Genomic DNA, 13,163 nt, shown 5'->3' on the forward strand with positions numbered 1-13,163 from the left:
TAGATAGATAGATAGATAGATAGATAGATAGATAGATAGATAGATAGATAGATAGATAGATAGATAGATAGATAGATAGATAGATAGATAGATAGATAGATAAAAAGAAACAAATTTTTGCTATGGTGTTATTAAAACTGGTAATAAACTGGCTTCTAATATAATCCGCATGATCAGGATGCTTTATGAAATTTAAGCTCTAATTCAGGTTTCTTCTCTTTTCCATTCCATTCATTTTGCAGACAAGTGGAGGAAACTACCCACTAGGGAAAAGTCTACTCTATCGGACCTCATTTTTCTTAACCCGTCAGCTTCCTTCAACATAGTGAATTGCTAGATACCTATCTCCATTCCTGCTGACTTTGCCATCGCAAGCTATGCTCGGACATAGCTTTTATTATATCTACAGGATCGATCTTTGTGTGTATTCTGGAGAAATTCGGTTTAATCAACTCGCATCCGCACTGTGGGTGTTCCACATGGTTCAGCTGTCGGTCCACCCTTTTTCATCTTATACACTTAATCACTGTGCTCAGGAATCAGATTACATGGCTTCACATTACCACTGCTACATTGATGACACCCGGCTTTGGGTTTTTTATTTCCCCAACCGTCCTCCCAATCAAGAAAATATCACACTGCTTTTCAGCATTTTCGTCCTGGACGGTCCTTGTTCTTGGCAAAACAGGAGCGATCTCGTCTACATTGAGGACTTTATAGTAAATCACTTTAAACACGATTAGCTGACTAATAATCTGTTATTAATATTTTACATTATCTAGTACAACTAGGATATCAGAATGAAGGCAACTTCCTGGATTAAACCCACTGCTCATATTCTCATACAATCTCAAGGGGTTTCTGCACTTGCTCCAAGTCTACTCTTCGACCTACTTATATATGTAGTGTGTCCTCTAGAGATCCTTTAGACTGCTATCTGAAGGATCAATCAAAACCTCCTGAAGTTCTCTTATGTAATGCCCCCTACTGACCGGAAATAAATGGAGTAAAAGTAAATTCTTTGCACATAACACTTTAGATTGAAAAATTCTCATACAGTATGTACAATTTATTATAAAACATTTAACTCAACAAAAATACAAAAAGATTTTAGGCTGTCAAACTTGGAATCTATCATACTTGCAGACAAAAACGATTAATAACATATATCATGCTATACAGGATTAGTAGAAAAACATCCAATGATATGGTATATGCAATTGAAATGCTTGTATTGAAATATTAAAATGTTCTCTCTCTCTCTCTCTCTCTCTCTCTCTCTCTCTCTCTCTATTTTTCGTTCTCTTCCCAGTTGACCAACCTAACAGAGATCCATGACCAGATCAGTGGCATGGCTCGATGTCCCTACAATCCCCTCCATAATTCCACAGCACTTATTACCTCCAGTGGAGAACTCTATGCCGCAACCGCAATGGACTTCTCTGGCCGAGATCCTGCGATTTACCGCAGCCTAGGAGGCCTTCCTCCACTCCGCACAGCTCAATACAACTCCAAATGGCTAAACGGTAAGGCAATGGAGTATTTCCCGTTTGAATAGAAACACCTAGTCTAAAATGTAGGTGGATTTATTGTAAGGCTTAGTAGTTTATATTCTAGTAGGTACAGTCACATGAATATGTATTGGTCCAACCTAATGACTGACCTGTTGTAATATAAATTGGAATGACATGGACTTAATTGTGAGAATGAAATATTTTTTTATGAGAATAAATGTTTAAAAAAACCTTAAAGTTAACATGTACCGTAATTTCTGGATTATTAAATGCACCCAAATATGCCTACATTAAAACTAATGAACTTTACACAGGCTTTAACGAAAAACAGTCTCTGTAACACGGCTTGTATCTAAACAGTAGCCTACCAAGAAAGTCATTGTTCACTGTCTTCCTCCTTCCTTTCACAACAATTTCTCTCGGGAGTTTTTCTTTTGACATCGTCATGCGTTTAAAAATCACCATCGGTGAAGCTTTTCTCCTGATGCCGTGCAGCTCAGAACACGGGTGAAGTGTGTGTTTTCATGCCCGTTTGTTTTCAGCGTGACGAATGATTCGCATTTCCTGTTGCCAGTCCGAGTGAGCGGCAGGTCAAACGTCAGAGGAACCTCATCCATATTTATGATGTGGTGCGGCCCGATTCAGTGGGAGCGCATCTGATTTTATATAAAGAGTTTCATTGGTTTACCTTAAACCCGTTCGGCAATTTCATTAGTCTAATGTTATGGGGTTCGTTTTTTTGTCTTGAAGTTTGTGAAACCGGGAAAAACCCAGGAAAAATCCATAAATTAGCCTTATTGTTTAAGCCGCGGGGTTCAAAACTTGTCAAAAAAGTAGCGGCTTATAGTCCGGAAAATAAGGTTTTATATATATTAAAAAAAATATCACAAAGAGGAGTGGGGGGGACAAATGTTATGATTGAGAAGTCATAAAATTTCACGCTATTTCTGTGAAAATCCTCATACATTTTGAATGTAGTTGTATTTCTTAACCAAGAGTCTGGTGTCTAGAGTTTATTACTCACTAATTCCATGTGCTTCCCTTTTAGTGCACTAAAGGATAAAGTTCACTATCACATGTAATTGGGACATCAGCTTTCCATTAGTTGTGCATAATGTTTACATAATTTCTAAATAGTGCTTATAAAGAATTTAATGCATTGGATTTGTGGACAACTTCAATGTCATAATTTTATGCCTGATTGGTGGCCATAAAGATCTGCCTGGTTGCTGTATATGGCATTGTTTAAAAACAGATGAGAATAATTGAATAGAAAGCCCAGGAGTCCTCAAAATCCTTACTTCAATAGTTTCTATTCTTTTTTTGTTTTGCCTTCTGTCTGTAGTCTTGATTATCGATCTACCCTGGTTAACCCTGTCAGCTTGTGTTTTGATCACTAGCTGATGTACCATTCCCAGATAAGCACTAATAAACATGCTCTGCAGCATTCATGTCCTGCACCTTCTTCTGAGTTTGAACGATTATCCACCATTCGCTAAAAATGGGCTCCATTTTGAGTAGTTGTATTGCTTGGACTGCGCTAATCAGAGGTTATTAGAGACGAGGCAGGACTATTGATATAATAAATGTACAGCGTAAAGGGTAAGGTGTAACCCTGGGGTAACCATGTTCCACCACGAGCGCATGCCTTTAATTACTCCCTTGTTTTCGATGAAGGTCAGGCCGGTGACATTTGCTTTTGGCAGACCAACCAAATTAGCCTCTGCTTTTCAAATAGTTTGATCTTTCCACGTCAAACCGTCATGTCCGGATGGAAGCAGAACGGAGAGGTCAACTGATTCAGCCACCGCTCTAGCAGTGTTGGATTTGATCTGATTTACATTTAAATATAATGGAAAAAAAAAAAGTATTAGAAAATGTATTAGAGCTCAAATGCTCAGCATATGCTTCAGCTCTTACAAAAGGGTTTAATACATTTTTATTTTATGGCAAATTGATTTTCCCCTACTCCTCCGCACGATTGTATTGGCCGAACCAAAGAGAGCTCTTGCATTTCAAAGAAAATTAAAGCAGCGCTGACACAAACAGGCGGTTTGAATCAGGTGAGAACGCACATGATGATTAATATTGAAAAGTGCCTCCTATGAGATAATTAGATGAGCGCACTTCTTTTAGCCATTTCTCATCTTAACCTTTATGTTCGTTTTGATTAATGAGGATGTCTATTACCGCGGTTAAAGATTAATTTAAAAAAAAATTCCTACTGATAATACAAATGACACACCACACAGCACTATGAAGGTTAACTTTTCTGTTCATATATAAAAAAAAAAGACCTAATGAATAATCATTTCCCAATAGTTGATGTGCTTGGGTCAATTTCTCACATTAAACTGTCTTATGAAAGATCTTATAACATGAAAGAAATGTTATTCAGCTTATGTTGGCCAAACTAATTTTTGGAAGTGTGTGACATAAATTTCTGAGGTGGGTTTATATGTCTACTGTCTTATTTGCAGCCCCACCTGTAGACACACACATATACTGTACACACACTCACACGTGCATTCGCTATCAGGGAAATCTTGGGCATGAGAAAAAACTTTGCCGCTCACTTTGTATTCATATTTATTATGACTGCTAACTATTTGCTGCCCCTTCTTGTTAGCTACTTTAGCTCCAGTCAGAAAAATCCATCCCTAGATAGAGATTTTGGAATCCGAAAAAAAAAACAATCCGTGGCAGGGAGCCTACAGTGCAAAATTTACTGCTCTGTGCGTTCTGGGTGCTTTTGTCAATCACAGTGACAATAGCCAATCCCAGGTGTCATGTACTGTATTAGCTTCTGTATGCATAAGATACTACAGATGCTACATTCCTCTGAGTGTGCTATGCTACCCGGGTAGTTTGAATGCGCATTTCATGTGCCTTGTCTTCATTGTTTTGAGATATTAAAAAATAGTAGTTGTAATTTGTATACTAATAAATACCATGTGTGTGTTAAAAAAGCAGTTATTTTTATGTAAGAGAAGAGAAAAAGGAAACAAAGATACATTTTTGCTGAATTAAATTATTTCCAATTGCAAAAAATTACAACCTGTACAATGCCTTTGAAAACCTTTTTCTTTTTTTTAGTAACCTTCTTGCATAAGTATGCTAGGCCTAAACTTATTTAAAGCACCCTTTGATTTTATTACAGCGCTCATTCTGTTTTGCTAAGAATATTGGCACATCTTGACTTGACCCTACAGATGTTCTATTAGATTCAGGTCTGGGTTCTGGCAACATAAATCTTAAATATTTTTAGCCGAAACCATTCTTCTGTTGATTTGGATGTGCGCTTTGGATCATTGTAATGCTAAAAGGTGAAAGTCCTATTCATCTTCAGCTTTCAAGCAGATGCCAGAAGGTTTTGTGCCAAAACTGACTGGTATTTGGAGATATTCAAAAGAGTATTCATGAAAAAAAGCAGTTCCAAAGCATGATGCTGCCTTCACCATGCTTTAGCATCGGTATAGGGGTATTTTGCTGATGTTCTATATTGTTTTTACACTTAATATTTATCTTACAATTAAGGTCAATAAAGGTCTCACAAAAGTCAATTTCTATCTCATCAGACCCTAAGACATTTTGGGGACTACATATGTTCTGCATTGCTTAGCCAGGTTAAGACAGCATTCAGGTTTGGAGGTGTGCTGCTTGCTAGGTTAGCTCCTTACAGGAAATACTTGTCATGGTCTCCTGATCAGTTATGTTCTTATCAATTTTCAATGTTTTCCCTGTTCTTGGTATTGTCACGGTCATGTCAAATTTTATTTATTATACATGTTAATGGCTGTCTCATGGTATATCTAATGCCTTAGACATTGTTTAGGACAATTGAATAATGAGATGCCCTTAACGAATTTCAGCTCTTTCTGGCCCATTTCTTTTGTTGTTCGATGCAACCAAAAATCATGTTAGAGAAAATGCTGAGATTTATTTTGCATTAATCAAAGAAATTACAAATGAAGATGGTAGTGTACTCACAATGATTTAAACAAGCTTAGCGGTTACCAGATTCTAAACGTAAACACTTTTTTATTCATAAAACGGCATGCGCACTTATGTACTTAGAGTCACTTTGGTTTTCACTTTTATATGATGTATATATTTATATGTATATGAATTAATTTATAGGTTATGGATTGTGTTGACTATATATATATATATATATGAACTTTATATATATGTAGACTGTATATACAGAATAAAATATAGAAACTAAATGTTTTTATATTGTATTATTAATTTTTTTTAATATATTTAGTTGCATTTGTATTCAATCATAATCAATTTTATGATACTGGACATTTTATTAGATTTATACATAAGATCAAATATCCTCTAATAATCACCTTTTTTTTTCTTTACTGTTTAACTAAGAGCCCAACTTTGTTTCTTCGTACGACATTGGAAACTTCACATACTTCTTTTTCCGGGAGAATGCAGTGGAGCATGATTGTGGGAGGACTGTATTTTCCCGTGCGGCACGCGTGTGTAAAAATGACATCGGCGGCCGGTTCTTATTAGAGGACACTTGGACCACATTCATGAAGGCAAGACTGAACTGCTCGAGGCCTGGAGAAATCCCATTTACCTATAACGAGCTGCAGGGAACTTTCTTCCTACCAGAACTTGAACTGCTGTATGGCATCTTCACTACTAATGTGTGAGTACATGCTGCTCTAATCTGCTTTTATAGTATTTGTTTATTTTAAAAGATTTAAAAAACAGTTTTTAAAAACCAGTATATTAACCAGGCTATTATCAATGACTTTATCAATGACAGTGTTTGCTGGAATTAATTTAGAGCAATTGTGGCTTGTGCCAGCGGTGCGCGAGTGAAGGGACGAGCCGGAAGGAGCTGGCACAAGCTTGGGGTTATAATGTGAAAATGTACAGGAGGTTGGCGGAATTAATATCACTTAATATTTTTAGGGCATAACGTTTTTCTGAATTAAAAAAAAATGCCTCAAACAGCACAAAACTTTGAATAAATTTGAATATATTATATTTTCACAATATATTAAATCAATATTTTTCTTTATTATACTTTTAAACTTTTTGTTTGTCTTATGCTCCCTGAACCACTATTTTATTATTTATGCCCAATAAAACCTGGCATTCTTATCTTGGAATATACCCATGCTATCAGAAAACAAAAATCCATTGATGAAAAATTATCTGGTCATTCAATTCATTCAGGTGGTCAGCTGACCTTTTTTTTTGGGGGTACAAAACTTTGCTGAAACTAGACCTGACCAACTAGAGCAACCCCATATCTTAACGCTGCCCCACCAGGCTTGTATAATAGGCTTTATGTATGGGTGAGTCATTACATCCAGCTCTCTTCCTCTCCTAATGAGCCCATCTCTCTGGAACAGGGTAAATCTTTCTTAAGGCTACATACAGTGCATTTGGATGAAATTTAAATGAAATGTATTAATATTATATTTTTTATATTTGTAGTATTTATAATGACAACGTGAAAGAAGTTTGTTTGAAATATATTAAAAGTAAAAACATGTACATAAGTGTTCACAGCCTTTGCTCAATACTTTGCCACAGACGCCATGGCTTGCTCATCAGGGATAAATGTACACCATTCACTTTAACTGTTAAATTCTGCAAAACTGCTTTGAGACAATGTCTGCTGTGAAAATCGCTATAGAAATAAACGACTTGACTTGACTTGACTTGACTTGACTTGACTTGGCTTAGTTTAAGCACCTTTAGCACCAATTACAGCCTCTAATCATTTTGAGTATGATGCTACAAGCTTGGCACACAATCCCAGCTCTTGCTGCTGAAAAATATCGCCACAGAATGATGCTGCCACCACCATGCTTCACTGTATGAATGGTATTGGTCAGGTAATGAGCGGTGCCTGGTTTCCTCCAGACATAACACTTGATATTCAGGCCAAAGAGTTCAATCTTGGTTTTTCATGGTCTGAGAGTCCTTCAGGTGCCTTTTGGCAAACTCCAAGTGGGCTGTCATGTGATTTTTGCTGAGGAGTGGTTTCCGTATGTCCACTATACAGGCCTGATTAGTGAAGTGCTGCAGAGATGTTTGCTCTTTCAAAGTGACTACCCCACTCAGTTTGGCCAGATGGTCCGCTCTGGGATTAATCCTGGTGGTTCCGAACTTCTTCCAATTATGGATGATGGAGGCAACTGTGGGATTCATTGGGATCTTCAATGCTGCAGAAATTTTTCTGTACCCTTCCCCAGATCTGTGCCTCTTGGAGGTCCACAGACAATTCTTTGTACCTCATGGCTTAGTTTGTGCTCTGGCATGCACTGTTAACTGTGGAACCTTATATACACTGGTCTGTGCCTTCAAATCATGTCCAATCAACTAAATTTACCACAAGTGGACTCCAATCAAGTTGTAGAAACATCTCAAGGATGATCAGTGAAAACAGAATGAACCTAAGCTCAATTTTGAGTGTCATGGAAAAGGCTGTGAATACTTATAAAATTTGTAAAGATTTCAAACAAACTTTTTAAATGTTGTCATTGTTTGTAGAATTTTGAGAAAAATCATACATTTAATCCATTTTGGAATAAGGCTGTGACATAACAAAATGTGGGAAAAGTGAAGCACTGTGAATACTTTCTGGACACAACGTAACTGTTTCATCCTAATCCTTTAAATTCTTTTCACACTATGCATGTCGTAATGCATGTCGTAAACACTCACTAATAAACATAGCCAGGAGTTCTACTGTTGCTCTTATACAATCTGATTTCTCCAAAATGTAAAGCAATCTCCAATCACAGTCATTCTAAAAAAAAAAAAAAACTAAGAATGAATGTATTTTATTACCCTAAATCAAAAAGATTTAAAAGTGTGAGCTTGAGCCATACATATTTTTATTACACCCCTACTGCACACTATTAAAGCCTCTGCATCAGTGGAGCATGCCCCATGAAAGAAAATGTCCCCCTAAGATTCACATTGATTTTTACTGATTTGTAAAGGTCTTTTTCTGCTAAATAAGTGACAGGATATTTGTTTTATTTTCTAGAGAAAGAAAAAAAAAGATTTTTCTAAAAGAATGTAATTTAATAAGGCCTTTCTTAAAGGTCACTGATCTACTGGTAGAAGTGTGAGCTTATACAGGAAAAAGATATTTATGTTTATTTATACTCACATATATTTGAGTACATTTTCAGGTACATTTATGTCACCATATACAAAGACAGTTGATTTGGTAACATGAGCTTATTTTAAAGGGTTTCTATGAGGATTTCTATGTTCTGTGTGCTCTTTTCAAAATAGTTTACTTAACAAAAGTTAACCTGACAGGATTTTTGACAGGATTTTTATATTCACTGTATAGATGTTAATTATCTTTACTGTTAAAACTAGTTTACTTGCTAAGATTAGCTAGCCTGCAGGACTTTTAAAAGAATTTAAAAGTTATTCATAAATATTAATAATCTCTCCAGTTAAAAATAGTTGACCTGCTAATACGAGCTAAGGTCAAAGGATCTCTAAGCGGACTTTTTATAATCTATTCATAAATGTTAATCATTATTAATGTTAATAAAATGAGCAGCCTGACAGGATTTCTGAGAACATTTTTATTACAGATTTATAAAATAATATTATTTTTTGTTAAAAATTACGTTGTATTCATAAATGTTAATCTTATTGGAACTTCTACTAAAATCTTATTGGAACTTCTACTAAAACTAACATCCTTGCTATAATGAGCAAACCAGATAGGATTTTTAAGAGCATTATGTCATTTTCATAACTAATCATAAAGCATGACTAATAAAAAGTAGTCTATTCGCTAATATATGCTAACCAGACAGGACATTCGAGAGGACATTTATGTTCTACTCATAAATGGTAATTATTTTACTCTAAAAACGAGTCCAACATGACCGGATTTCTAGTAAATTGTGTAAAAAGAAATGTATCTTCCCTCTTAAAACTAGTTGTCCTGCTAATATCCAGAGCGGATTTGAAGATAACTAAGCAAGCTAAATAAGTGAGGACAATATGTTTTACAAACTAAAGTTTGGAAGTCTTTAAAGTGACAATGGAGATGTACAGATATAATTTGATGTTTTGGCAGAAGATCACAGCACATCTCTTTGCTCTTACTGCATTGCTGTTGGATGTTACGTCCATAAATACCTTTATAGATTTACAGCAAAAAAAAAAAAATGGAAGCCAAAAAGTGGTGTCACTTCAGTCAAAATGACAACGAGTGATATATATATATATAAATAATATAAATAACATGTTCCTCTACGATTTTTGGATGGTTTACGGCTCATATTTTCTAAAGAGGATTTTCTGAAAAACTAAAATATTCCTCGAAGAGTGCTAGATTCTTTTTAAGTGCATAGGCATCAAAGTCCTTTAAGATATGTAGCCCAAACTACACTTTCTCAGAAATCTCAGATGAAAGCGATGCATGATTATACTAGTAAAGAATGAATGCAGAATGATTTGAATGTTAGTGAACATATTGGATGTAGGGGCACTAAGATTTCTCTGTTTAATGGTTCTAAAATGTGACTTTGTGTAAAAGGCAGCAGTAGACAGACTCATTTTTTCACATTAGAGCCTCTGATGTACTGATAATGGACAGTGTGTGAGTGGGTGTGCATGAGTGGGTGTCTGAGTCTCCTCTCTGTCTCTCTCTTCCCTCAGGAACAGCATAGCTGCCTCGGCAGTGTGTGCCTTCAACCTGAGCGCCATTACCCAAGTGTTCAGTGGGCCTTTTAAATACCAAGAAAACTCACGTTCAGCATGGCTTCCATATCCAAACCCCAACCCGGATTTCCAGGTAAGAAATCTGAAATACCAAGTCCCTGTTTTACAGAAAGGAATTCAAACTTATGTAGTGCAGTTCATTGAGCCAAACAATGTGCTTTATTTGCAGAATTGAATAAAATCCAAAAGTCTATATATTTTCAATAATTAGGTCTATAATGTACCATGTAAATGGTTACAAACCCACAATATCCACCTGTTTCCTAAGCCCCATGAAGCTTTGCACAAACTATAAATGGAACTTCCGGTGGTATCATTGTACCTAACATGGTCATTTTTTTTTAACATATGCACATTGTTGTCAAATTATACCCATAATTGTTTTTACAGCAGCGCCCCTAGGATCCAATATGGCTACCAATGACAGATACCATCATTAACTGCACTTTAAATTTAAACAATGAGTAGCACAGCAAACATCATCAATTTTGTTAGTAAGTTTTCAGTACTAATTATACAATAATTGGCATTATGGTATGTGTTACATGGATGCAATTTTTCATTTAACAATAAAATAAATAAAAAATCTACTTGATATTAATGTTCTGGGTTATGATATATTTGGCATATAACTGTGTAGAAAATGTGTTCTTATACTATACACAGATTCAGATAGAATGTGCACAATATTGATTAATTATTTTTTTCGAATGGTTGCCAGAAAGGCAAAGTTTTACATCTGGTCAAGACCTGTGGTGTGCAACAGGACTGGGTTCATGTGAAACATGTGAAAATGTTTTTGCTTTCATGCACGTCAGTGCATAAACATAAGTTTTGAACGTGCAGCACACCATAATGAATTTACAGCATTTATTATGGTCTGGATGGCAGTGAATTTAATGAGGATATTGTTGGCTTATAGCTTTGTAAAAAATGGAAATGAAAAGCATTGAGGTCAGGTACAAACAAAAAGAAGATCTGCACAACAAACAGTCTAGCACACATTTCAAGTGGAGACCAAATAAGTTCTCAAGGGCTTAAGGTGAGGAGCTATTAGAGCCAGTTTGCATGCATTTTATACCCGTAGTAGGAAGTTAGTTAAAGATTTATAGGCAAATATTGGATTTGCTTTGAATCATTTATACAATGCAAAAAATTATATATATCTTAGTGTGGAAATATCTTGAATTTTCAAATATTAAATTTATCTTGTAATGTATCAAGTATTTCGTAATATGAGATTACAGTTAACCAAATACAAGACTGTATATTAACCCTATTTTCTTGCCATTTGCATTCATTTTATGCTTGACATGAAGAAGATAAATGCCAATAAAAAAAAAGAAAACTACATGATTGAATGTCCAGAAATGAATTATCATCTATTTGCTTTGCTGAAATCTTATAAAAAGAGATATTAGATCAATTAGACTTATCCAAACTATTTTTAATTGCTAATGTGTGTCAGGGATCCACCAGCCACACCTTCACCTAACCCACCTATCACTCTAAGCAGCTCTCCTACCTACTAATCACCTACACCTGGCACTCATCAGCCTCCACGATACATAACCTCCGTTCCCCCACCAGCTCATTGTCCATTCTACAGCTTAGGCTAAGGAACATTGTCGGACTACCCAAGCTACGTGCGTTACTGGTTTGGTTTATCTTTGTTTACTGGACTCTGTTTAGTTCTTTGAAACTGTCTGGTCATAGCTTTCACCAGGGTTAGTAAACCTGGAGTTTCTCTTCGGTTTGCTGTTTTCTGCCTTGCCCTTTTGTGCATCATTAAAGACCTTTGTGGATTTCACTTTGGTTTCCGGCACGTTCTTCCTCCTGACAATGTGATTGCACCTTCAATGTACCCAGTATTTAAAATGTCATAGTACAAAGTTAAGTATTAGATGATAGTAATAGTTTCATTAAATTTGTTTTACAATATCACTTGTACTGATGGCTGACAAGATATCGGGAATACTCCAAATACTAAATAGAGAGTTCTTCTGTAATTTTATAAACACTGTACTCAAATAACCTTTTTACATCATATATTGTTTTGTAGTTGTAAATTTAACCTGAATTTATGGTGGAGTTGGAGTCTCCCCACATTGGTTGAAACACACTAACACAAGTTCCATGAATTATTCATTTGAAATGACTGAAGGCAAACAAGACGCTAAATCTCTTGTTTGGTAATTAGTCTAATAAATCTGGTCTTGATCTCGACTTTTGCACCCACATAGCAGTTACAATGCTGAAGATCATTAAATTTATGCAAAAAAGGAATGCAAAATGTCAAAGCAGACCATTTTAACCTTTCAGTGCACACAACTCCGTCTGGCTCTGGTTGTGTGCCTTAGCCTCCTAATTGACTCAATTAAGTCAAGGCGTTCCTCAATCCCTACTTTTATAGCTTTACTTCTGGCCTAATTGTATTTGGGAATGTGGCCTTTTATGAGGTGAATTTCGATTAGGTGGCACATTAAGGGTCACTTATCTACATTATTTATTGCTTCAGTAAACATTAACAAACCATGAACCTCAAAATTAATACACTTTCAGGGTTGGCAACACAGTAATAATGTAAGTTAACATGTACTTTTTGATGTTTTTGATGTTAACTAAATGTTGACAGGTAATATATAAAAAAATTGAAATAAATTACATTATGGCATGTTCATAATTAATAGGTTATTACTGGTACCCACAATACAGAATTTATGATGGATTCTATCACAAATAAAATTATTAAGGATTTAATACTTATTGGTTATTGCAGACTTATTACTCAAGGATGGTTCATAGAGTATTTGAACCACTATTTATTGCATAATATGTACAAATGCTTTCTAGCTTTACTTATAATCAGTGGCGGGCCAGGCTTTTTATTCACCTAGGCCTTCA

At 35.5% G+C, this 13,163-nt stretch overlaps 1 protein-coding gene across 3 annotated transcripts in view; it reads left to right on the forward strand.

Moving 5' to 3' along the window:
* Window positions 1-13,163, forward strand: part of sema5a (sema domain, seven thrombospondin repeats (type 1 and type 1-like), transmembrane domain (TM) and short cytoplasmic domain, (semaphorin) 5A) — a 227,343-nt gene that overhangs the window by 114,517 nt on the left and 99,663 nt on the right. For all 3 annotated transcript variants that reach the window (XR_006923712.1, XM_046834116.1, XM_046834115.1), the window contains exons 7-9: window positions 1,313-1,526; window positions 5,901-6,186; window positions 10,197-10,332. Coding sequence is in view for 2 of the 3 variants with exons in the window: in XM_046834116.1 (XP_046690072.1) it covers window positions 1,313-1,526; window positions 5,901-6,186; window positions 10,197-10,332 (636 nt within the window). In the remaining variant the exon portion in view is untranslated. The remainder of the gene's footprint in view (window positions 1-1,312; window positions 1,527-5,900; window positions 6,187-10,196; window positions 10,333-13,163) is intronic.

The sequence above is a fragment of the Silurus meridionalis genome, chromosome 21 (assembly GCF_014805685.1).
Source record: "Silurus meridionalis isolate SWU-2019-XX chromosome 21, ASM1480568v1, whole genome shotgun sequence".
Classification (NCBI taxonomy): domain Eukaryota; kingdom Metazoa; phylum Chordata; class Actinopteri; order Siluriformes; family Siluridae; genus Silurus; species Silurus meridionalis.